Source organism: Echeneis naucrates, chromosome 5, assembly GCF_900963305.1.
Source record: "Echeneis naucrates chromosome 5, fEcheNa1.1, whole genome shotgun sequence".
NCBI classification, from domain to species: domain Eukaryota; kingdom Metazoa; phylum Chordata; class Actinopteri; order Carangiformes; family Echeneidae; genus Echeneis; species Echeneis naucrates.
In genome coordinates, this window is record NC_042515.1 from 11,110,436 (window position 1) to 11,134,219 (window position 23,784).

The following is a 23,784-nucleotide window of genomic DNA, read 5'->3' on the forward strand; positions in this document are numbered from 1 at the left end:
CAACAAAGCCAGAAGCTTGCTAAATGGCCAAATCATTTCTGTCATGATACAGATTATTGCCGGACAAATGAGTGTGAGTGTGCAGAATCGCCACCCTGCTGTCACGGGGTCAGGGCCCCACAGCTAGCAAGGCTGCAACATCCACTGCGTGCAAAATGTTTGATAATCAGTTACTGATTGTTCCATTGTGTTTTCAAAGTATCAGCTCTGTCCCTGCTCACACATTTTCATTTTACATCATCTGACAGCTCGCTCATCTCACCATCAGCTGACCCCAACTGGCAACACTCTCGTTTGGCACATTAAAATCAGTGGCCCATCTTTTCTCATCACCGAAGCAAAATCACATCCATAGTTAAGTTTCAAGCTACAGATTGTATCAACTGGCTGATCCGTCTTGTGTTGCCCAATCTGTGGAACACTAATTTGTGTTAAGTCTCAGCAGAAAACAGATGACCAAGACTAGCTGGTTTCTTTTCCCTTGTCTAGTTTGTCATGGATCACACAACAGCTGCTGTGTGACATTTGCAGTTTCACAATCAGGGCTGTGTGAAATGAAGGTGTAAAATATTTAGAAATATATACACTTGAAGACAACAAAAGGACCAGACACGGGGGTCCTCCGTCAGTGCAGCTCACTGTGCTCCGGGCTTGGGATGGTGCTTTCTGAATAGATGACTGAGAGATTCTTTCTGAGAATCAGAAAATAGTCCATCGATGGTTGTTTGATCAGTTGCTGGCTAATTGTTCACCCTAAAAGAAGCAAACTTTTATTCACAAGTCAATTTATTCTCAATGGGGGTTTTCTTAATCATCCTACATCCATCCAGCATCCGTCCATCTTCGACCGCTTTTACGTTTCCCGGTCGCAGGGGGTGCTGGAGCCAATCTCAGCCAACGTTCCGGGCGAGAGGTGGGGTCACCCTGGACAGGTCACCAGTCCATCACAGGGCCAACACACTGAGACAGACAGAGACCAACAACCACTCACACCCACATTCAGATCTACGGACAATGGGAGGAAACTGGAGTACCTGGAGGAAACCCACGCAGACAACATGCAAACTCCACACAGAAAGGACCCAGGACGGGAACTCAACCTTCTTATTGTGAGGTGACAGTGCTAACCACTACGCTGCCATGCTGCCCCCCACACAGACAGATGTATTTTATTATCTGTGGCTACAGAGACATTTTCTGAAGAGTAAGAAAATGACCCATGTCATCCAGATTATCTTGACTTGGATTTATAGAACATTCACATTAAACCTGAGATGCTGTATTTGCTAGTTTCTGACATACGTTTGGAAGTCCCCAAGCTTTTTAGTACAAAGTCAGACAAATTGCAGACTGTTTAAGATGTGCAGAGCCTAAAGAGGCAGACTTTATAACACAGGCAATTAATGTGACATTTATTGGATTTTTAGGTCATAAAAGAAGAGAAAAAAATCACGCTTAATCCACTTAAGACCACAGCAACATCAAGTTTACAGTATTTCAGTATGTCTGTTCACAGGGTCGGCCCTGCAACAGACCAGTGAACTGCTCAGGGTGTACACTGCACTTTCCCAGAGTCAGCTGGGATTGGCTCCAAAGAATCTGACAATAAGCAGTATGGATAATGGATCAGTGTTATTAGGGTCAAATAAGATTTTTTGTTAATGTTGAAATCAAAACCTAAACAGAAAATGTAGATATTGGAATTGGGAAAACTCCAAAAGAGTAAAAAATGAATTTCAAATCTATTTAAAAAAGTTTATAAGACATTAAAATAAGACAGGCGTTTCTGTCAAGAGTGCATAAATCATGGCAAAAACAGACTTTTTTTTTTTTTTTTACTTTCTCAAAGTGCTGATGCCAACATTCCTCTTTCAGTTCAAATTTTGACTTCAATACCAGCATCCTGTTTAAAAGCCAAATTTATTTTGAAATGCTAACAGCATTTACACAATCCCAAGAACTGCACTGTCTAATTAATCATAAGGTGACACAATGAAGAGAACTGAGAGACTTGCCGTAAAGACTTAAAGCTTTCTGTGGCATCTGTTGGCATTTTTGATATTTGGTTGGCCACAGGCCTAAATTGTAGGCACATGTTGCATTTTTTTTCCCGCTCTGAGCTAATGCACAATGCTAATGTTTACTTATTGTCTAACTCCCCCTCCCCCCCACCCCCCACCTCATCTCCTCTTCATCAGGTGCAGTCATTAAATACTCCTTAATAACACTGCTACACTACCTCATTAGCAGGAACCAGATCTTTCACTAAACATGCAGATAGATTACATTTTTTCCTCTATACAACATGAATAAAAGAAAATCCTTCAGGTGATGATTGTTCGCAGAAAAATAGATCCACCCAAACAACTTATCATTATGGCCACCTCTTCAGTGCCTGAACAGCAAGGGATAAAAAAAAAATAAAAAATACTTTTTGGACCCATAAATTATTCATTGTGAACATTACAAATGTTAGATGTACACATTAGGCTGAATCATGCAGCTTTCACTCTAGTTGAGCTGGCATAATTCAGACCTAACAGTGTGTGTTATTCCTCTCTTCTACCTGACAGAAAGAGAGAAAGAGCTGTGCTGCTTCAGACCTGTGCCCCCCCCCTTCAGTGGCTGTGGCGATTGACTTTCATGAAGAACTCCTGTGCCTCCTCTCGCAGTAGATGTCTGCATTTCATCTTACCAGATAAAACAGTTAAGAAGAAAACTTGGGTCCTTTTGTATGGGATGCAGTTACAACAAACAAGTCTTGGGAGACATTTATGTGCAATAAAACCCCTTTTTCTGTAAAAACACACTTAAGAGTGCAACCCAGAGCACAGCTCAACCTTTAGAGGAACAAAAAAAAAAAAAGAAAAAGAAGCAGCACGTTAAAATGATCAAGTATATCCATACAAAATTCATTATCACTGGAAGGAGAGATTAAAGGTCAACGTATAACCGTTTTGGTGAACCACACTGCTTTGTCAGTTTAAAGAAATAAATCAGTGCATACATTCTAAAATGCTGTAGATTATTTCATTTTGCTGTTGCAATCACGGCAATCACAAGAGACTGTGTTGATTGGGTTGACAAATTGAATTTTTAAAATGTTCTCAGTAGTTCAATAGAGTTGTATTGTTTGTGTAACACCTGCTGTATATGTTGAGCTGTCTTCTGTAGTGCAGCGCATCACTGCAGCAGTAGCTCCAGTATGCCTTAGAAGGAGGCTTTGGTTGCCCTCTAGTGATAACTAAAGTTACTTATTCAGTTGGAGCAAAGCTTGTTAGTGTCAGTGGAGTTGCATTCAGAATGTTTTTACACGCACTTTTGTGCTGACTTTAGCTTTTTAAGTCTGTATGAATGGATTTAAACAATTACAAAACTGACCCTGAGCACAAGTCAGCATTTATAGACCCCCATGTCTGTCTAATGCACCGACTCAAATATCCTTATGTACGCTGACATCCCTTTCTATAAATCTGAGATCATAGGACATGTTACATTCACTGCGTCTCATTCACACTTGTGTTTTAGATGTTTATAAAAAAATAAAAACATTTACTTCCATCTGCATGTTGCCACTTTTTTGGTTACAAATAAGGATTGGAACTTCAAGAGCGATTTTGTCTCAGCCCCCGTAAAAGTACCTAAATTGTCTTTAATCTGTAGCCAAACCTTCAATATGCTCAGGTTTTTGGGCATAATAAAACAAAACATGTGAAAAGGCAAGCTGTCCTCCATCTTCTATGGTCCAGGTCCTGTTTTAGTCAGAGAGTCTTTGGGGATCTGAGACACTCAGCTGGCAGCGTCACTATCTGTGTCCAAGTCTGAAGTGTTTGCCTTGTCTGCATATCTGCTCAAGGAGGGATAAGACCTTGGCTGGTCTAAGTTGACATAGGTAACATTCAGACTTATGTAGTGCTCTCCTTCCAGACCGGACAGGATGTCCTGTACTTCTGCAACCAGGCTGCGGAAGCTAGGTCTGCACTCAGGTTCTGGGTCCCAACACGCCAGCATGAGTGAATACCTTTGGAATGAATAAATGTGGAAATAAGAGCATGAGTAAGTGCTTGGCTACAAATTTAAGCAAGTGAAGGAACTGCAAAATGATGGTCATTGTGAGACTGAGAAAAATATACTACAACTGAGATAAAACCGAAGAAACGTCATTTACAGGACGCTGCAGTTATTCTTACAGTGTATCAGGGCAAAATTGTGGCTGTGGAAGGCGACGTCCCTTCAACAGGAAGTGTGTGATGTCGTAAGGGTCCACTTCTGGATATGGGCTAGCACCTCTGGTCAACAGCTCCCACATTAAGATGCCATATGACCACTAGGAAACAGAAAAGTATTAATGTATTATACATGCAAATAAAATAGATAGAAACCCATTTCTGCGACCTTATTAAGTGCACTCACCACATCGGACTTGGTGGTGAACTTCTGTGTTTGCAGGCTTTCAATGGCCATCCACTTCACTGGCAGTTTAGCCCCTTTGTGATCTTGAATGCTGTAGTAGTCCTTGTCATAGATGTCCCTCGCCATGCCAAAATCAGCCACCTTTACTGTGAACGTTTCATCCAGCCTGAAAAGAGATGACATCTTAACAAAAAAAGAATCGCACTCCAAGACAACAGGAAGCATCTGTACACTCATCATGAGCCCGCTAACTAACTTTACACCAATTTGGAGCATCTGCATTAATGGTTTGTGATGCTCCTGTCACATAATTGCAATGCACACATTTTAGGATAATGAGGATGGTTATCAATTCCATTTGTGTGAACTCTGTCAAAGTAAGCAAAAATGCTTATCTCCCAAATGTCTTCTCTAACATGTATGGGTTAATAAGGACAGAAAAAGGAAAACTCAAAAACCACTGTCACAATTAACTGTCATCCTGTAAGGATTTGAAAGAGACAAGACGTTTTGCTCTCATACACCTTTGCAGCACAGCATGTGGATGATACAGGCAGTGAAATGACCTCATCTCCATGGTCCCCATGGACCATTAATCAGAGCATGATTCACACTTACATGCAGTTACGTGCAGCCAGGTCTCTGTGAACAAATTTTTTCTGAGCCAAATACTCCATTCCCTTGGCAACCTGAAGCCCAAAGCCGATCAGGTCTTTCACTGTTGGGTTCTGGACAGGACAAAGAACTAGTAAACAGAGCTGACTGAAGCATAGCTCACAGAAGTGAATCATAAAAGCTCCAGACCAGACACACAGAGCGGATAGTCACCCAGATGACCTTACTGGTCCAGAGTTTCATTGCGTAACCATACCCGTTTCTCAGAACGGATGAAATGACGCACATCCCCATGCTTCATGTACGGTAGCACCACCAGAGGGAGCCCTTCTTTGGGCAGCATGATGCCCAGCAGAGACAGTATGTTAGGATGATGGAAACCTTTCATGATGATGCCTTCTCTGAGGAACTGGTCCACCTCTTTCAAATCTGTGATCCCTGTGTGTAAAACATGCTGTTATAGAGACAAGCCTACCAGTCAAATACTCACATAATGTATGTAAACATATGTAAAAACAGACATTCCCATACTGTTCAATGATTTCACAGCACAGTGGGTCTCTTGCTTATTGCTGTCTATCAAGTATCCATGATAAACTGTCCCAAAGTGTCCTGCAAATGAAGAAAAATTGGTTGGTAAAGGTCAATCGTAAACTTTGAAGAAAAAGAGAGAGAGACAAACCAAAACACGTGCCTTTGCCAATTATCTGACTGTCCTCAATTCTGAGCATGTCAGCAGGGATGAGCACATCTCTGACCTCGTCGAGAAGATCAGAACTCAGGCTGGTATTGTCCCGAGACACTAAAGGGATGGACAGATGGTCATAGCTGGCGGCATATAATAACCCTTGGAAGGCCATTCCTCCTGATCCTGATGTTTGACTGGAAAGATCAACTGTAACAAACACAAACACACAAACTCAGATGATGTGAAGCTGTAAAGAGGCAGTTGAATCCTTTCCTGTTAATGATGCCAAACAGACTTTAAGTATACGTTCTTCAGATGACGCGCCTTGGACGTTTGTTTTTGTGAATCACAAAACACTTTTTCAAATCCATAAATATTTAAGCTTTAAATTATTAGATTATTCTTTATCCCATTATCCTTAGCTTTGTTGACAGTGACCTGACATTTTACATTAATCTATTGATTTACCAATCCACACTACTACAATCTTTTGCGATATACATAGATTTAAAAGGTTGTGACTAATAAAAGACGGTGAGCGGTTGGATGCATTTGAATGAAGGAAATGGAAAAGAGTGAACAATTGGAAGGTCTGAACACACTAAACATGGCGTTATAAATGAATAAACATATTACAAAGACTCGCCTCGTCTGTAGTCTCCTGTTGGTGAGAAATCGGAGCTGCTACCCAAGCGGCTTTGCGAAAGCATTGTTGTTAAACGGTTCTCGATTTCAGCTGAAAAAAACAAAAAAAAACAAAAAAAAACCACATTCAAATAAATGAAAACACGTTGATATATAAAAACACAAAAACATGGATGCTTAGGTTAATTGGTGACTCTAAATTGTGTGTGAGTGTGATTGGTTGTTGGCCTCGACCCGGAAGCGTGTAAGCGGTAGAAGATGAATGAATAGTAATGAAGATTAGCGATGTGCAGTAGCAATCAGCAAAATGTATGTAAAATATCAGGATTTTTCTCACCTCTTTTCTTCTTCCTTAACTTGATCATCACAAGTAATGCCAGGCCAGCACCTAATACAAGCGCAGCAAGGATGCCCATCACAATGCCCATCACAATGCCCACAATACCCTTGTGGTTGTTGTCGTAGACTACGGTACCCACATCATGTACCTCCCCGTTCACAGCCACCTATAGCAGTGGAAGAGATTATCACTTCAGTTGAATGCATCTGATTTGTTATATACGTGTTTCAAATGGGTGAGATTGTTCTCTTACCCTGACAGGCAGTCCCTCACTGGGAATGACCAAGCCTTTTGGGATCCGACACGTCAGCTCATTTAGCAGAACTTGAACGTTGCAGTGCACGCCGCCGATGGTCATCGTGATTTTCATACATGTGCTCACTGTATTCAGCTTGCTGTGCTGTTAGATATGTGGAAACAGAGTTTACGTGCAAAGGGTTTTGACTTTTGTTTTAATTTGTATTCTGTGTTCAGTAATATACTGATGGATGGCACATTAATGATCTCACTGAATTTTGATACATTTTCATACAAACACATTTGTAAAAAAAAAAAAAAAAAGGCACATTAGTGAGGAAACATACATGCAGTGAAACTTCTGTCTCTCCTGGTTTTAGGAGTAATACGTTGTCATCAGATTCAAATGGAATGACTTTGGCGTCAGGGTAGTAGTCAAACCGTCTCTTCCACAGGTCATGTTTTCCATCCATGTGAATGGAAATGTCTCCTAGGTCGGACTTTTCCTCTGGTATTTCCTCAACTAAAGCAGGAGCCCAGCACTCCATATGTGTGGCATTTTTTGTGCCATTGCACACCTCAAGAGAAGAACAAGCGTATACAATTCAACTTTGAATCCCATCCGCTGTAAATGTTTGGCATAATTGTAAATCTTGAGAGAGAATGAGCATTTGCTTCATAAATGTGCTCACGGCTTGGTGAATAAGATAATGAAATGCTTCACATCACTTTACTCAACACACAGCATGTCTAAAGAACCCCTTCGAACTGGGTAACACACTGCAGCAAGTCAGTCTTGCAAATGAACAAAATCGACACGTGAACCTACTTGTCGAAGAGATTGCATCCCGGCAGTTTTGGGAGTGTACTGAACCACAATTCTGTGGGCAGAATCAAGGTTCTGACCTTGTATCATCAGCTTGGAGCCACTGTAAGACAGAATACATGAGCATGTTGACAACGACTTCCTGTACGTAGCATCGTGGTTTGTACTGTTATGATCTTTTGAAACATTTGGTAATGCCAGAGCTGACTGTGGTCAGCGCCCTACCGTCTGAAACTGCAGTGAGGTTCCACAGAGGTAATAACAGGGTCTTCCTTGTACGAGAACAATTTCTTGGCAGTCACTTCATGATTGTCGATGATGACTTTTACAACTGCGTTCCTGGCGCGCGCTGCTGCTGTTGTGTTGCAGACAATTGAAGATAAAGGGGCGGTTCCTTCATGAGTACTGAAAGCAGCACAGATAACAGTAACCACACGTGCAGAATGCTAAAAGCCTTAAATTGAAATAATCTGAACACAAGGGATATTTGACAAAGTTAAAATTTAGGCACCTTAGAATGTTACACTTGCTGTTTTCGAAGAAGACATGTCTGTATAGCCCAGAAAGAAGAAATCTGCCTGTTAGTGTAACCTCTGTTCCTCCAAACATAGGCCCATAGTCTGGTGTGATTTCTGTAATAGTAACTTCCTAGTTGGAGAGAAGTGAAACATATGTTACAGTGGAAAACACACATTATTCCCACAAATAACTGTCATACAAGGTAATGTACTGACAGATTACCTCATCAAAACAACTGCTCAAATTGCATAAAATATGTTATTCTCACCACAAATGAGAAGCCAGACCTCTGAGCTTCGCCTTCGATTGAGTAGCGACCCTCAACTTCCCCCTCGTGCACTTCCAGAGTGATGGTAATGTTCTGCTGTGGCCTTTTGTCATGAATTTTGCATACTAGCCTGGATTAAAGACGCAAGAAATGATGCATCTATGAATTTGGCATTATGGCATGAGTTAAACAAATAATTTAAAATCCTTTTAAACTAATGTAAGGGTCATTACCAAAGCACAGATGAGGAGATGTGGTTTTCATAATAATGTAGTCTTGTGTCCGTAACCCACAGTGAAGTCAGAATTGACTTGCTCATCTATTGTGTGTGTATCCGTGTGTTGTATGATGTGTACAATATTTTGTATCTGTAAAACTCACACTTCATTTTTGCTCTTTTCGGGCAAGATAGTGCACACGGTCTCGGAGCCCACTGTGATGGTGTGAGTTTTTCTGCTGATGATGGCAGGTCGCAGTGGGGACTGAAAGTCCCAGCCGCACAACGTCACCTCTGTCTCCCCACCAGCAGGAGCCGTTTTGGGAAAAAACTGCAGACAGAGGGAGTGCCATCCAGAACGTCAATCAGCATATCAGCCCAATCAGTCTGCTCAGCATAGTCTCATGACTCACACTGTTTAAACTCACGCTTTGGCTAATCAGTTACAGCTGGCAGCATATCTACCTCTGTTATAACGGGTGCACAAGAGGCTTGGTTCCACTGCGAGGTGCACTCATGTTGCCTTGAGCAGATTCCTGAACACCAGCCGCAGTTCATGAAACGTGGAGCCGTCAAACACATGGAGCATGTCATAAAATGAGCACACCCTGGTCCTGTAGCGGGCACTTTGAACATCTTGATGAGGGAGACAAGAAGACGAGGGTGGTGTCCGGTAAAGTGTAACACAGTCAAAAGATAAGCACTGGCTACAAAATCGTACCTTATTTTCAGTGACAAAAAGTAGCGAGTCATCTGAGTACACTGCTGCCGTCCTGGATATCGCAGCCTCTCCCAGAGAATAGTTGGCAAAAACCACAGTCCTGTATGTGTTGAGAATAACCTAAATCAGTGAGACAGAGAGGCGGCTGTAAGAAAGATGTTCCTTTTGAGAGGCTGTATGTGACTTTCTATCCAAATGGTAGAAAGATCGTCTGTGCCTTGTTACCTGCAATACTCTGCCGTCTGAGGTGCCAAAGTGACCCAGTGTGTAGTTCCCAAGAGTGGTGACCAGAACAGCAGTGAACAAGACATCTCTCATCCGCCTGTTAAAGAGGTCTACTCTGTAGTACGGTTTGGACACCAGAGTGGCCATAGCCGTGCATGTGTCAGTGCCCTCAGAGCTCTGTAGAATGAGTGAAACACGCAGAGCGAAGGTGTTAGCAACGGGAAGGATCAAGTGCTTCATTCTCCTCCTGATGAGATCTAAAATATCTACATGCACACCCTTGTGTGCAACAGGAAGTGGGGTGGAACGTAGAGTAATAGGAAGGTATTTTCATTCATTCATTTAGAGAGGAAGTGCTCAAGCCGTGCCTCCAAGCACAGTTACCAGCTGTGAGAGCTACAAGGTCATAAAAGCCACAGTGACTCCAGCCCTGTATGTTGACTGTTGTCTGTATGTCATCCAGTGCAGATTGTCAGCTCTTGAAATTGGACTTTCCAGACGTGACAGATGTGCGTTTATGGCTGGCAGGCGGGCCATGACCACTCAATAAAAAGTAATTATTTCAAAGAATGGGGAACCTAATGTTAAACATTCCTCTCTGAAGTGGCAGACTTGCCCCAGCATGTCTCTGTTCACATGAGCGTTTCAATGCCCTTCATTCAAATCATACAAACTTCTCAGTTTCTTTCTACCTCACCATTTTGAGCTTCAAAACGGCATCTTGAAATTATTTTAATCACACCCATCCCATTCTAGAAAGATTCACGCCAACAATTTTAAGACAGCGTTATTATTGATTCAACCATAAATGTGCTGCTCAAGAAGAATGCGTAAAAGCCAGGCACACTGCAACACGGTCCCACCCCTCCAAATTCCACCTTTTTATCAGTAGGGTTTATAACTTGTGTGTGTTGGCGCACATTCTTATAAGTGTACACATGGGTCTTGGAGCTTAAAGGACACAGTCCGAGCTCCTTAAAAGGAAAAGGCCACACCTTTATTGTTTTCTACAGAACCATAGACGAGTGCTCTGTTAAGCACAGACCTTGAGAGCGAAGTCAATTTGGTCTTTCCTTCATCGTTCTACTTTTCTCGGCACACAGGCCAGAGTCAGAATAAAACAGAGGAGAAGAAGAAATCACTCGAAGATTCAGCTCTGCACTATAAACAGCTGCCACATTTTCATTGAGAAAGACTGAAACTTAACAGAGCAGAGCCGTGGTGTGGCAATCTGCAGGTCACACGTCTGACTCATCCACCTCTCCCACTTTTCTCATCAGGCCTTGCTCTCGCACACACACACAATTATATTATGCTTGTAACTGCAGCGTCACAAGATGATATGCTATCCAATATTGCTCAATATAAAACTGTAAGCTTAATGATAAGCTATTTGCTGTGAAGACAGGTGACTGAACGACACAATGTTTGTCTGGGTATGTCACTTCCTATCTTGGTGCAAGGGACCTTTGTACTCTTCCTGTCCTCGGATGTCAGTCAGACATATGGAAAAAAAAAAAAAAAAAGGAGTTACTCACTTCATGTGGGCAGTTCTCACATGGCTGGAAGTGGCATAGTCCTCTGGACAGCTGCTCTGACCCTGACTTGCAGCAGGCCTCTACACCCATGTCAATTGCAAGGTTCACTTTAGTCAGAGGGAAGGCACACAGGGCTGAGTTTTTCTGAGGTTTGCCGCGCTCATTTACTTCTGCGAACACCCCATAGAGGATGTCATCGCTCTTGTCCACCCCCAGCTCATCGGCCAAGTCCTTTCCCACCCGGCCAAAGTGGGCTGCCTGTATCCCGTTATACACAATGTCTTTCAAACTCTCTCTCCGTCTCCTCCGGCGTTTTGGTTCATACCGGCACTCCAGAGTGACCTCCCTGTACATCCACACTTCTGGAATTAATATGGGCAGTCGCCCCAGTCGAGTCTGATAAGCCGAATTGTTCCTAAAGGGGTTTTCTCTTTGCAAGGACAGAAAGTAGACGTAATCCTTGGTAGAGAAGCTGTAAATGTAATCAATCCTGTAAGAGTTCCGTAGACCAGGGAGCACCGTCAGACCATCCATGACCATATGAAAACCATCTTCTGTTGAAAGTGGCCTCATTGCCGATAAGGACCTCCTGGGGTACCTCTGTGCCACTGTGTCATTGACAGAAGCTGCTACGAAGAACAACGATGTGACCCCTTGTTCCACAATGGTGACTTTGGTGCCAAGTGGGCTGGCGAGGCAGTCAGGACAGTTGGCAGCAGAGTTTTGCTCTTTTTTGTATAGACACTGAGGCTCAGGGTGTTGAGCCATAGTGTCAACGAAGTAACAGATTCCATGTTGAGTACTCCCACAAATATACAAATATGGCAAGAGAAATCCAGAAGGATCCAAAAGCAGAACCTCATTGTCTGTATTCACGGGATTCCCAGGATCCGTTTCAATGTCACACACTTTACAGGTTTTACATTCAGGGCTGCCAATAGGACCAGTTCTCAATTCCCATTTTTTGTCCATATTATGGTGGACTGCCTGTATTACATTCTGGCTTCCAACATACACCTCTGGCTGCAGCTGATCCAACTGGACAGCAATGTTCTGGATGGTTTTGTTGGCCTCGAAGTGAGGGAGAGAGTATTTTACAGTGAAATCCACCACAGGGGGAAGAGGAGGACACGTGTGCTGTCCTGAGGCGATCTGGGTCTGTATCCATATGCATACTGTCAGCAAAGCAGCCCAAGGGATCATCTCCACAGCCACAGTCCCGTGTGATTGATTGCTACCTATAAGATACTTTCTTCAGAGAGAACATTCTGCAGGAAGACACGGTCTGCAAGGGGAAACAAAATGAGGAATGCTGACATTCAACATAAGCAGCAGCAACATTTGAGTCTCACGTCAGCAGTTTTACAGCTTTTGATGTGGGCATAGAAGCCCATGTAAACATTTTAGCGTGTTTTAACTGAGAAAAGCAGCAGGAACGAGGAAAAGGTATCAGCTGCTGTTTTTCTGGCTGAGACCAGCGACAAAGTAGTCGCTTTATTTTTCCCTCTTTCAGCTTTTTTTTTTTTTTTTCTAAATAAACGCCGCTGCTTATACAACACAGCTGAAACACACACAGTGAAGCTGGTGGAAAAATAAGTCAAGATAGACTCCAGCGTGGGCAAGACATGTCATGCTACAACTTGTGGAGCAACTGTGGAAATGTTCAAGACCCTACAGTCAAACACAGATCTGCAACAAAACCTCAAGTAAACCTAATATGGAATGTAAAGACACCTACATTAATGGACATTTAGACACAAATAGTTTTTCTCTATTCCTCACTGTGATGGGCTTTGGAGGGTGATTTACAGTTTCCAAACAGAGAGCAAAATATAAGTTACACTCATCTGTAAAGTCAGAACATTGCGTTAATAATCCAAAACAAATCTGATGTTGAGGGGAGTGAAAATGAACATGAGCTGATGAGAACTGGAACTTAAGTGTGCTGGGTCATTCATTAACGTGGACCAATGGCTGCTCAAGGCATCTTCTCTGCCGTCAAGAAGGAAAACAAGTGAATCTTACCTCGGAGTGGTTGATATCTGAACAGAACAGATTCCTGAGCGCTGATCTTGATTAGTTCCCTGCGTTTGGGCAGCTTTCCTCGCTGGCCAGCAGTGCGCTCACCTGACAGCGACACACACACACACAGACTGGAGTTCACACTGACGGTGAACCGAGAGATCCGAGAGATCCGAGAGCCCACAGACCATCAGGAAGCTGTGCTCAGCCTCACAATAAAAGCATGCTCAAGCGATTGTTCCTTTTCTTTTTTTTTTTTTTTTTTTTATTTATTCGGTTATTTACACTGTTTGTCTGTTTGTTTTGTGACGTTCACAGAAAAACATTCACAACATTCAGACTTTGTGATTGTCTAAGCTATTGACGAGTTGAATGATCTATTTAAAATGATAGATGCTAAAAAGCTCTACTGAAGTACTTTCAAATACTTTCAGAGATGCCACAAACAGCTGTTTAACTCCTCAGCGATGTCTATATTTAATCATTGCTCAAGTATTAAAATCAAAATCTATATAGTAGTGATTTAAAATATAAAAACAAACCAGAATAGCATTTAAAGGTTCTTCAGGAATTATGGCAAATGAATTTAAACTGTTCAAACATGAAAACCAAAAATTCAAATTGTCATTGCATAGCCTAAAGGATAAGCCATTGTTTTGTTTTCGTTCCTTTTATATGTAACACACACACAGACACACACACATATTCAGATTAGCTTTAATTTGAAAGTCCAGGAGCAGGGCCCCTGTGGTGGTTGTGATGTACTTGACTCTGGTGCACCCAGAGAGGGTGCAGCCCTGTCAAGCCTCGCCTGCAACAAGGAAGCATTAAAAATAGTTGCGAAATCCGACCGTCTCAAAGATATTCTCATCATTTTCCTCCCAAAAGTTCTATCAGCTCACCATCTGCAACCCTTTTCCAGTCGGGCAGCATTGTGTCAGAGTCACTACAACAAATCTCTCAACATTTTGAAATAGTTCTTTCTCTCTTTACGCCTGCAGGACTTCTGCCAAAGCTGCATTTCTTTCAGATGAGGATTGAAGCCATCTTCAAATATAAGCAACTCCATCCAAAAAGCTATGTAAGGAATGTCTGCACTCTCCAATCAGATAATCTCTTTCTTTTTTCTTTTTTCCTAAACAGAATCAGTATTAGAAATACCTTATTAATGCAGAGGGGAAATTCTGTTCATTACAGAACTCAATGACAACATTGATCGTAAAGAAAATAAAAAAAATCCATATTAATTAAATGAATACATATATAATTAAAATCTTGGCACCTGTTTATTTTTAGAATTATATGAATGATGCTATTAATCATCACTCAGTGTCTAAATAGAAACATTGCCACAAACAAAATCATGTATTATAGATCCAAAAGTTAAACATCTACCGCTGAATCCAAAGTTCAGTAATCACACTCTGTTAGAAAAATCTGATTTACAATATTCCTCTGAAAGAAAATGCACTTTAGTGTGTTTGTCAGCTTCAAGACACAAACATTAAGGATCACGTGAGAAAAAGTTACACGGCACAAAGAAAGTTGTTTTGATTGGAACTTGACAAGGTCGGACTGAGGCTTTAGGTATGACACGACTAAATAAACAGTCTGCTAACAACATCAAATCCAGCCCCCGAAATCTACGTCCTTGTGTGAGTCACTGACGCATAAGACAGGGACCAAACAAATACACATTCAGGACACCACACAAGCCATGGAAGGCCCATACATGGGATGTTTTGTGTTTCTATTAAAGAGAATCTCGAGAGATTTGGTTGAGTCTGAGATGAAATTCCCAGGGCAGTTTAAAATAAACTGCCACAAAAGTGGTTATATTTCCCAAACCATAAACTCTATTTAGTTATATTTTCACTGCTGTCCTATTCCACGTTATCAAAGTGAGTCAAATGATCATGTTTTGTGATCATATAGATCAATTTTCAGTAAAGTGACATCACTGACTCTTTCATTTTTGATCTGTTTGATCAGAATCCACCAAACAATGCAAAGACAGAAAAGAGGTGATGAAGACGAAGCAGAAGCAGTGATGGTAAGATTATAAAATATTACTTGTGACTATCTTTGATATCTATTTAAAACTATATACTGCAGTGATTTCACCACATCATGCACATTGACACAGATTGTGATGTGTTCCTTGAATTGCTTCCTCATTTACACTCCATGATGATCTTTATGATTTGCTAATTTAGTCACTCAATGTCGAATCGTGTCTTGTGACTCCTAAGTTGTACTGTTTTCTATAGGTTTTTTTTTTTTTTCTTCTTCTTCTGGCACTCAACCAGAAATTCATGTCAAAAACATGAAGCAAAATGGGGGAGTATCTTTGTTGTTGGAATTGAGATTGTTGTACAAAGAATGCTTCGACGGATAGATTGATAGTTTAAGTGCATAAATTTGCCAAAGATGTCAAATGACTGTGTTGTTAGCTGAAATTAGTTGTGGTGCATCAAAGAAAGGGGATTTTTTTCAATCTTATCTTTACTGCATTTCAGCCGTCCGCTTTTCCCTGATAAACTTTTTCTGCTCCACTGTACAGAGGAGCCTGGGGGTCAGACCACACCACGGCCCTGACCTTCGTGCTGTGCATGTGCACAGATTTGAAATGGGAACCTCAAACATGTCTTCTTCAGCAGATTCATACGACAAACTGAACTTCGTTATGTGTTGTCAAGTGAAACAGCCAAGTGAAGGAGGAAGCAAATGAAATCTGAATGGAAAGAGAGTTCACGTTATTAGACAAGAGCACTTCTCCAAAGTTTAAGCCGCAAGACCAGATCTTAGTGGGATATTAGTAAGTTTTACTCCAAACTCTGCCAGTTCAAACCACACTCAGAAAAACAGAGACTATACACTATAATGTAAAATAAAAAATAATGTAATCCTCTGACAAAGTTGTCTAAAATATCAGCATCAGTACACATGAAGAGAAAGAGCACACAAGACCTGCTGCTTCTGAAGTTCTGCAAGGAAACCAACACAGCCTGCCAGTCAATGGTTAATGACTGAATGGGAGTAGGCTGACGATGGCGATGAAAGAAAACAGAGATTTGTTCCAGGTGGAGGACGTCTTCAGCTGTGAAACCACAAACAGCCCTCGACTCCCTCTAGTGGTCAGCTGTTCCTGAAATGACGAAAAACAAAAGTGAAACTTTTTCTGTGCAGGCCATCAGCGATCAGCTGAGCATTGACGCTGAATCAGTTCGCACACCCTTCCTGATTCAGCGTTCATCGGTCCGGTCCAGCTGATCTTCCTCGGTTCAGTCCGGCTGCTTTGGGAGCTGGAAACTCAGAGCACCATGTCAGAGCACGCTGCGATCGATGAGGGGTTTTACTCCCGGCAGCTGTAAGTAGGACACACTCTCAGGTCAGATGGAGTGGACGGACCGCTCACCCAAAGGTCCCCTGTGTCTCCCACCTGTGCAGGTATGTCCTGGGACATGACGCCATGCAGATGATGGCCGCCGCCAGAGTCCTCATAGCAGGCCTGGGTGGTCTGGGGGTGGAAATAGCCAAGAATGTGGTCCTGTCCGGGGTCGGCGTTGTCACGGTCCAGGACGAAGAACACACACGGTGGACCGACCTGTCCTCCCAGGTGGCAACACTGATCTGTCCATCTGCTGCTTGGTGTCTTCAAGTGTTTCCTAATTTGGGGTTCATGACAATGTTGACAACGCTGCATAACGATGACCTTAAAGTTTCACTTTTTCAGTCTCTCTTCAGCAAATAAGTCAGTCATTGTGTAACACACAGCCCATCGTGAAGGTTTACAAATTACATGTGGAAAAGCAGAGTTGAATTTATTGGTAATTTTAAAAAGCTTTTTGAAACCAAATGTGTTTACTTTCACTTTTAGTTCCATTAGCTGTCCTCCTACCATACAAGGGTGATTGTCTTCTATTAAACCTTGTGCAGTTTAAAGAATTTATTCCTAACCTGTGAAATGGCATTTGACAAACAATTCGAAAGGGAAAATCTTGTGCAATCTCTGGGCTACTGAGACTCAGTGTGTAGATGAAGAATTTGTTGTGGTGCAGTCAAAATTCAATAACAAGCAGCTCGGCAGCCCTTTGAATGAGGTCATTTTCGTCACACCAGTTCTTCCTGAAGGAGTCCCACCTTGGTCAAAACCGGGCCACGTGTTCCGTACAAGAGCTGTCAGCCTTGAACCCACATGTGCGTGTGACGGCACACACTGGGCCGCTGGATGAGGACCTGCTTAAAAAGTTTGAGGTACCAAGAAAAAAAGCTTCAAGCTGAAAGCCAAAGTAGTTTAAAAGTGACGTGTACTCTTGCTAGTGTGACAGATGAATGTGAAAACACCCTTTTTCTGTCAGATCTGTATGTTCATCACTCTGCACAGTTAAGCTCTGACAAAGCAACAGCGTGAAAACGACTTTTCTGAGTGCACGGATACTGTCACTCTGCAGGTGGTGGTCCTCACTGATTCCTCACTGGATGATCAGATGCGCTTTGGCGACTTCTGCCATTCACATCAAATAAAGTTCATTGTAGCAGACACCAGAGGACTCTGTGGGTAAGTGAGGAGAGATAGCCGTCAGCAATTGACTGGATATGCTGAGTAATTCTGGTAAAGTAAAATAAAACCTGTGTGGTTCCTTTGCAGTCAGTTGTTTTGCGATTTTGGGGAGCGTTTTGAGGTCTTGGACCAGACTGAAGAGATGCCTGCCTCAGCAATGATACAAGCTGTCTCTCAGGTAATGCCCTGTCTTTATTTCATGCAAGTACCCTATAAAAATACTTCCTTTATCATCTCTTAACATTCAAACCTGTTCAGGGCATTTATCTGCATGCCTTTGCATGACTAAAGGAAATGTAAAAAAAAAATGCCCAGGAAACACAAAGAAGATCACTGTGAGCTAACAGATTAGAATTTAAAAGATTCCCAATCACCGTCTGTTACGAGTTGTCTTACAGGTGTGAGGAAAGAGATAACTTTAACTTTAATGCAATGAGATTGTCAATATCGTCATTCTTTCAGGGGAATCCTGGACGGGTGGACTGTACTGATGACCAGCCACATGGGTTTCCTAATGGCACTAAAGTTTCTTTCTCTGACGTTCATGGCATGACAGAGCTCAACAGTATCGACCCTGTGGAGATCACAGTCCTCAGTTAGTGTTGTGTCATGATGACGTTTTAATTTAGTTTCTTTTCTTTTCCCTCTACAATTGCAACACACACAGTTTGGCCACACACAATGGAATTTTTTTCTTCTAACTCAATAACTTTCATGTTGCGTTTATCAACAGGTCCTCAGTCCTTCAGCATTTGTGACACCTCCGCCTTTTCCGAGTATAAACGGGGTGGACTGGTGACTGAGGTCAAGCAGCCATGCGTGCTAAATTTTGTATGTATTTACTTTAATACTCTTTTTTTTTTCCTGAAATGTTCCCACAGTTAATGGAATGATTGCCTCATAAATTGCAGAAAACAATAAGCGAGACTCTCCTGGACTACAGTCTCCTACAAACAACTGACTATGGAAAAATAGCGAGGATTGAGACCCTGCACTTGGCTTTCCAAGCTCTCCACATCTTTGTGAAGACAAAACAAAGACTGCCTCATATTTGGTCACAGGTCAGTGAACATCCCAGAATATTACAGCCAGTAAATTTTGCAGAGCAATGCGTTTGATAAGTTATAAGTGTTATAAGAGAAACAAGTTAATCATGATGTGATATCCTGGCATGATCGCTAAAGGATATTCAAGGCTGTTTCCCTCCCACATCCTGTGTAGTCAGATGCAAATGAATTACTTGACGTAGTGAGAGAGCTGAATAAATCTGCAAAGCTGGAACAGCTGGATGAAGATGCTGTGAGAAACCTCTCCTACACAGCTCAGGGGGACTTGGCTCCTATCAATGCTTTCATCGGAGGGCTTGCTGCCCAGGAAGTTATCAAGGTGAGGTTGAAGGTGTGACAACCAGTGACAATAGCATCATCTTTTGGTTACTGATGAAGTGGGTTCATGTTAGTCATACAAAATAATACACATTAAATATACTTAGCTTACTGCATGGAGGTGGCGTACATACTGTAGCTGATTGTACTTTGCTCTGTGCTTTCTATAATGTTCCTGCAGGCATGTAGTCGCAAATTTATTCCTCTTCAGCAGTGGCTATGTTTTGATGCACTGGAGTGCCTCCCACAAGGGAAGAGTGAATTTGCAGACAGCTCTTTTTCAGTAGTGAGTTAAATTAAAATTAAAAACAACATTTCACGCGCATCAAACAAGAACAGCCCACCCGAATGACGTCAGACTGTTTCCGATACTTTTGTTTCCCTCGCTCACAGACAGGCACCAGGTACGCCGGACAGATTGCCGTGTTTGGGCCAGCCTTCCAGGAGAAGCTGCAGAGGCAGAAGTATTTACTGGTGAGTGCATGTTTAACGTTTGCCCAGCAGGGGGAACAGTCTGCCCTGAAAGCAGGAGCTCCATCTGTGTCTTTCTTTGATCATAATGATGGCACATGCAGGAAACGGCTGTGATTCAGGGGGCATTTCCTGCCAGCGTTGACCTTTAGGTGCAGGGGGGCCAAGCCTTTCTCTGTTTCCTTTATCTGTGTTATTTTTACGGCTGTTTACTCGGTCTGCATGTGGGAGAGCACATGCATTTGTTTTTTCTACCAGTGGAAACGTGGGGGGGGGGATCACTGAGTGAAACAACTGATGTGGAAGACTAGATCACTTTTTGACATTTCAACGTCTGTTTTCAACATTTTGACAAGTTGTGAAATCTACTTGCACAACCCAAACTATTATTAATTGAATCAGATTATCCCATTATCCCTCTGTCTTTGTCCTCTCTAGGTCGGAGCTGGTGCGATTGGCTGTGAGCTTCTTAAAAACTTTGCCCTCATCGGCCTTGGTTCAGGAGAAGGGCATATCACTGTAACAGACATGGACTTCATCGAAAGATCCAACTTGAACCGCCAGTTCTTGTTCAGGTCTCAGGATATCGGGGTGAGAATACACAAAGCACAGCTCATGACAGCCTCCTCCTCGCAGTGAAGACTCTGATGCCATCTTTCTCGCTGGCTCTTTCTTCGATTCATTTTTAGCTGTTTTATTTTATAGTTGTTTACTTTAGCAATATATCAGGCAACCAATCTCAGATCCACTATTAATGTATGTCCTCATTAGAGTTCTGCATTCCTGAGTTATCCTTCTATCTGCCACCTCCACCATTGTTTGAGTCTATTTTATACCTTCATTGCTCACACGTATTGCCTCCTGCTTGCTCACTTGCACAAACAGAAACCAAAATCAGAAGTTGCAGCCAGAGCAGTCCGAGAGATGAACCCACAGATGAAAATAACCGCTCACCTGAACCGAATGGACCCTGACAGTGAGGAAGTGTATGGATATGACTTCTTCGAGGACCTCGATGGAGTGGCTGCAGCCCTTGACAATGTTGAAGCCAGTGAGGGCATTTACTCGGTTGAGAGATTATTCATTTACCGTGCATTTTTGACTACAGATGCTTGTGAAAGAGCCTCTTTATGTGGTTAATGCCTCCTTTTCGCTGGCAGGGGTCTATCTTGATGGACGCTGCATTCAACACCAGAAGCCACTGCTGGAGGGAGGAACTCAGGGAACAAAGGGGAGTACGCTTGTTGTGGTGCCTCTCCTGACAGAGTCTTATGGACCTGCCACATCAAATTCCAATGATGCCATCCCACTCTGCACTCTGAAGAACTTCCCTCACCACATCAAGCACACACTACAGGTTGGATGTAGACTGAGACTTTTGTCTAATTTAGATGCTTCAGGAGTTTAGCATATTCATTTACGTTTTTTGTTAATAAGCACTAAAAGTAATCACAGCTGAGGGTGGTGGGAATGACAGTTTTTCAGTCAAGTATTAAACAAAAAAATTGTAGTCAGGTGAGGGTGCCAGGCAGAAATTAAGGAATGAACTGAACATAAGGCTGCGCATGCATGCTTATACTCAATTTCATGGGAATCCATTCAATGGTCATCTAAATATTTTACTACACTCCCATGTCAATCACATAATGGTGCTAATTCTCCAAAGTCATCCCCAGGGTACGGACCATGAATGTTTAAAATTACAATCCATCCCATTGACCACGGTCTCAACCAAATCAACCGCAGAATGTCATTGCCGTTCATATAGCCACAGTAAATATAAAATGCATTACTGAAATGCTTTGTGTTATTATGGTATGTAGGGACACGGCTTTAGTGTTTACACAGCATGAAAATGAATATTTCTACATTTATACCCACAAAATATTCCCATGTTTAAACATTTTTTTGCACTAACTTGGCATTATAATTCCTTTAGTGGGCCAGAGATCAGTTTGAAGGACTGTTTAAACAAACACCTGAAAATGTGAATCTCTTCCTGAGGTAAGAAATGAGTCCATCCTCTGATTTTTCTCATTCCACAATGAATGTTGCCTCCAACAATTGTTAGAACCAAACTGCTGTCACTTAATAACCATGAGCAGCTTGTTTTACAATGCTACTCTGCTCTTTTTCCATTCCAGTGAACTTATACAGCTAATGAAGCGGTTCAAGATCATTGTTTTGTTATATTGACAGGAAAGCATGGGATTGGCTTTTAGCGGCAAACTGCTAGTAAAAATAACATCAACAGTCTGTCTTGCCAAGACTGTACTCTGTAATGTATCTTTCATTGTAGCTCAGAATGATAAAGTATCTGTCTATTTGAAGATTTTTATGGTTTACAAACATCTACTGTTTGGAAAAACAGATTATAGTAATGCAGAAAAAGTATGTCATATAAAGCAGCTTTGTCGGACTATTGTGTTATTTTCTGAACGGAAAAAACACAGATCTTACCTTCAAGCATCGATCTAATTACAAAGCGACAACACAGCAAGGACACATTTGAGCCTCCAGTCCCAAACCTTTTCTGAGCTTTGGCCTCTGAGACTTTCTAATTCAGCCATGTTTTGAGTTGTCTCTCTGTTTGTATTGGGAAAATTGATATAATCTCCCCTCATTTCAACCTTCCCACCAGAATATGTACGTTTCTACTGTGGGGCAGCACAACGGCATAGTTGTTAGCGCTGCTGTTGCAGGCCTTGCTGTGTGGAGTTTTCCATGTTCCCCCCCGAGTCTGTGAGGGTTTCCTCCCACTGTCCAAACACATCATGTTTGGGTTACTTGGTGCCTCTAAACTGTCCATAGGTCTGAGTGTCAGTGTGACTGGTTGTTGGTCTCTGTCTGTCTCTGTGTGTTGGCCCTGTGATGGACTGGTGACCTTTCCAGGTGTACCCCGCCCTCGCCCAGAGTGAGCTGGGATTGGCTCCAGCACCCCCATGAAACAGATCAGCGGTAGTAGATGAATGAATGAATGTCTCTGTCGTGGCGCGTGTCATGGAAAATCTCTTTGGACATGAGAAAGGCAGCAACATAGCACAGTTAATGTGAAGTGACTGTTAATGATGTCATGAAAAGGAATAATATGTTGTGTTTTTCCGCCCTAATTTACACAGAACCTGTTTAGCCATTCTTGTCTGTGCTTGACAGAACCAAATATTTTTCCTGGGGGGCTTTTCCAAATTTTAAACTATATTGACCCCCTCCAAGGAAATATATTACAATCCTGCTCCAGTGATGATACATTTACTGTCTGTCTCCACAGTAAGTGGTTTTTTTTCCTCCTGTAAACTCATTAAACTGAAAGGAACTGCTGCTCTGTTTTCTTCAGGGATCTCCAGTTTGTAGACCAGACTCTTGGCCGTGGAGATGCTGAGGCTTTGCATGTTCTTGGGGCGGTTAGCGACAGCCTGGAGGGCATGACAAGTGGAGGACAAAGTCCAGCAAACTTTGAAGACTGTGTGCGCTGGGCCCGTTGCAAATGGGAGTCTCTCTATAACAACGACATCTGCCAGCTTCTGCACTGCTTTCCTCCCAACCAGGTGAGATCACAATAGAGTGAAAATAACAGCTTTCACCTAGGAAAAGCATCAAAAGCCTGTAATTAAAGTTTATGGACACAAAGGGGCACTGTTGTGTGTTTGTGTATAAAATTACTTTAATACTGCAATATGGCATTCGATCTGAAGGAATGCTCGGAGGCCACCATTAACCTTACTTGAAATCTAAACCTCCTCAAGCCATTGCTGATAAATATCTCTGAGCAACTTTGGGGATTTGCAATCTGCTGAAACATGCAGACAGAGTGATGTCATTTGTTTCTGTCACATCTGGAAGAACCCAGACAGGCCCTCACAAACCCAAGTCCCAGTCCAGGCACCGGCCGTTTATACCTTCAGTTTGTGTCGCTGCAGGACTGTAAAAATTCCTTTTAGCAAAAATGTTTTTCATCTACTCATGTCCGTTTAAATATTCACAACAGGGAACTATGTTATCTGTCTAATTATTACAAGAAACAATCATTTTTTATGGTTTATTATGTGTCTTTAAACTAGTATTCAGGTGAATTCAGAAACTGTGAAATTAA

At 42.2% G+C, this 23,784-nt stretch overlaps 2 protein-coding genes across 5 annotated transcripts in view; one reads left to right on the top strand and one right to left on the bottom strand.

The window, feature by feature from the left end:
- Nucleotides 1-1,395: 1,395 nt before the first annotated feature.
- On the bottom strand, nucleotides 1,396-13,416 carry LOC115043973 (macrophage-stimulating protein receptor-like). 2 transcript variants are annotated; one of them, XM_029502777.1, is made up of 21 exons: nucleotides 13,278-13,416; nucleotides 11,253-12,537; nucleotides 9,715-9,891; nucleotides 9,490-9,609; nucleotides 9,234-9,404; nucleotides 8,933-9,099; nucleotides 8,552-8,681; nucleotides 8,276-8,412; nucleotides 7,990-8,169; nucleotides 7,768-7,867; nucleotides 7,286-7,516; nucleotides 6,955-7,101; nucleotides 6,699-6,867; nucleotides 6,363-6,452; nucleotides 5,723-5,923; nucleotides 5,560-5,640; nucleotides 5,285-5,466; nucleotides 5,032-5,141; nucleotides 4,414-4,579; nucleotides 4,191-4,327; nucleotides 3,790-4,021 (listed from the first exon to the last, which is right to left on the bottom strand). In XM_029502777.1, exons 2-21 carry the CDS (start codon nucleotides 12,453-12,455, stop codon nucleotides 3,790-3,792), a joined length of 4,131 nt encoding a protein of 1,376 aa, XP_029358637.1. In that variant the 5' UTR covers nucleotides 12,456-12,537; nucleotides 13,278-13,416. The 2 variants fall into 2 exon arrangements, with proteins under 2 accessions (XP_029358638.1, XP_029358637.1); XM_029502778.1 differs by lacking the exon at nucleotides 13,278-13,416 and having other exon boundaries at nucleotides 1,396-4,021; nucleotides 11,253-12,455.
- Nucleotides 13,417-15,292: 1,876 nt separating this feature from the next.
- uba7 (ubiquitin-like modifier activating enzyme 7) overlaps nucleotides 15,293-23,784 on the top strand; it is a 43,743-nt gene continuing 35,251 nt past the window's right edge. Inside the window, exons 1-17 of one of the 3 annotated variants that reach the window (XM_029502489.1) lie at nucleotides 15,293-15,327; nucleotides 16,464-16,644; nucleotides 16,725-16,893; nucleotides 17,397-17,531; nucleotides 17,729-17,835; nucleotides 17,926-18,016; nucleotides 18,301-18,433; nucleotides 18,572-18,669; nucleotides 18,750-18,899; nucleotides 19,060-19,224; nucleotides 19,405-19,509; nucleotides 19,617-19,697; nucleotides 20,133-20,285; nucleotides 20,580-20,745; nucleotides 20,855-21,051; nucleotides 21,634-21,698; nucleotides 23,029-23,239. In XM_029502489.1, the coding sequence (XP_029358349.1) occupies nucleotides 16,598-16,644; nucleotides 16,725-16,893; nucleotides 17,397-17,531; nucleotides 17,729-17,835; nucleotides 17,926-18,016; nucleotides 18,301-18,433; nucleotides 18,572-18,669; nucleotides 18,750-18,899; nucleotides 19,060-19,224; nucleotides 19,405-19,509; nucleotides 19,617-19,697; nucleotides 20,133-20,285; nucleotides 20,580-20,745; nucleotides 20,855-21,051; nucleotides 21,634-21,698; nucleotides 23,029-23,239 (2,073 nt within the window). In that variant the 5' untranslated portion in view covers nucleotides 15,293-15,327; nucleotides 16,464-16,597. The remainder of the gene's footprint in view (nucleotides 15,328-16,463; nucleotides 16,645-16,724; nucleotides 16,894-17,396; nucleotides 17,532-17,728; nucleotides 17,836-17,925; nucleotides 18,017-18,300; nucleotides 18,434-18,571; nucleotides 18,670-18,749; nucleotides 18,900-19,059; nucleotides 19,225-19,404; nucleotides 19,510-19,616; nucleotides 19,698-20,132; nucleotides 20,286-20,579; nucleotides 20,746-20,854; nucleotides 21,052-21,633; nucleotides 21,699-23,028; nucleotides 23,240-23,784) is intronic. The other 2 variants (XM_029502491.1, XM_029502490.1) reach the window with 2 other exon arrangements.

Excerpts from the sequence above, each read along its gene's own strand:
- LOC115043973 (XM_029502778.1), bottom strand. The coding sequence starts at position 12,455 with ATGATCCCTTGGGCTGCTTTGCTGACAGTATGCATATGGATACAGACC. Across the intron at positions 9,405-9,489 it reads TTTTTGTCACTGAAAATAAG|ATGTTCAAAGTGCCCGCTAC; the intron begins GTACGATTTTGT and ends TCCCTCATCAAG. Across the intron at positions 6,868-6,954 it reads GTGAGGGACTGCCTGTCAGG|GTGGCTGTGAACGGGGAGGT; the intron begins GTAAGAGAACAA and ends CCACTGCTATAG.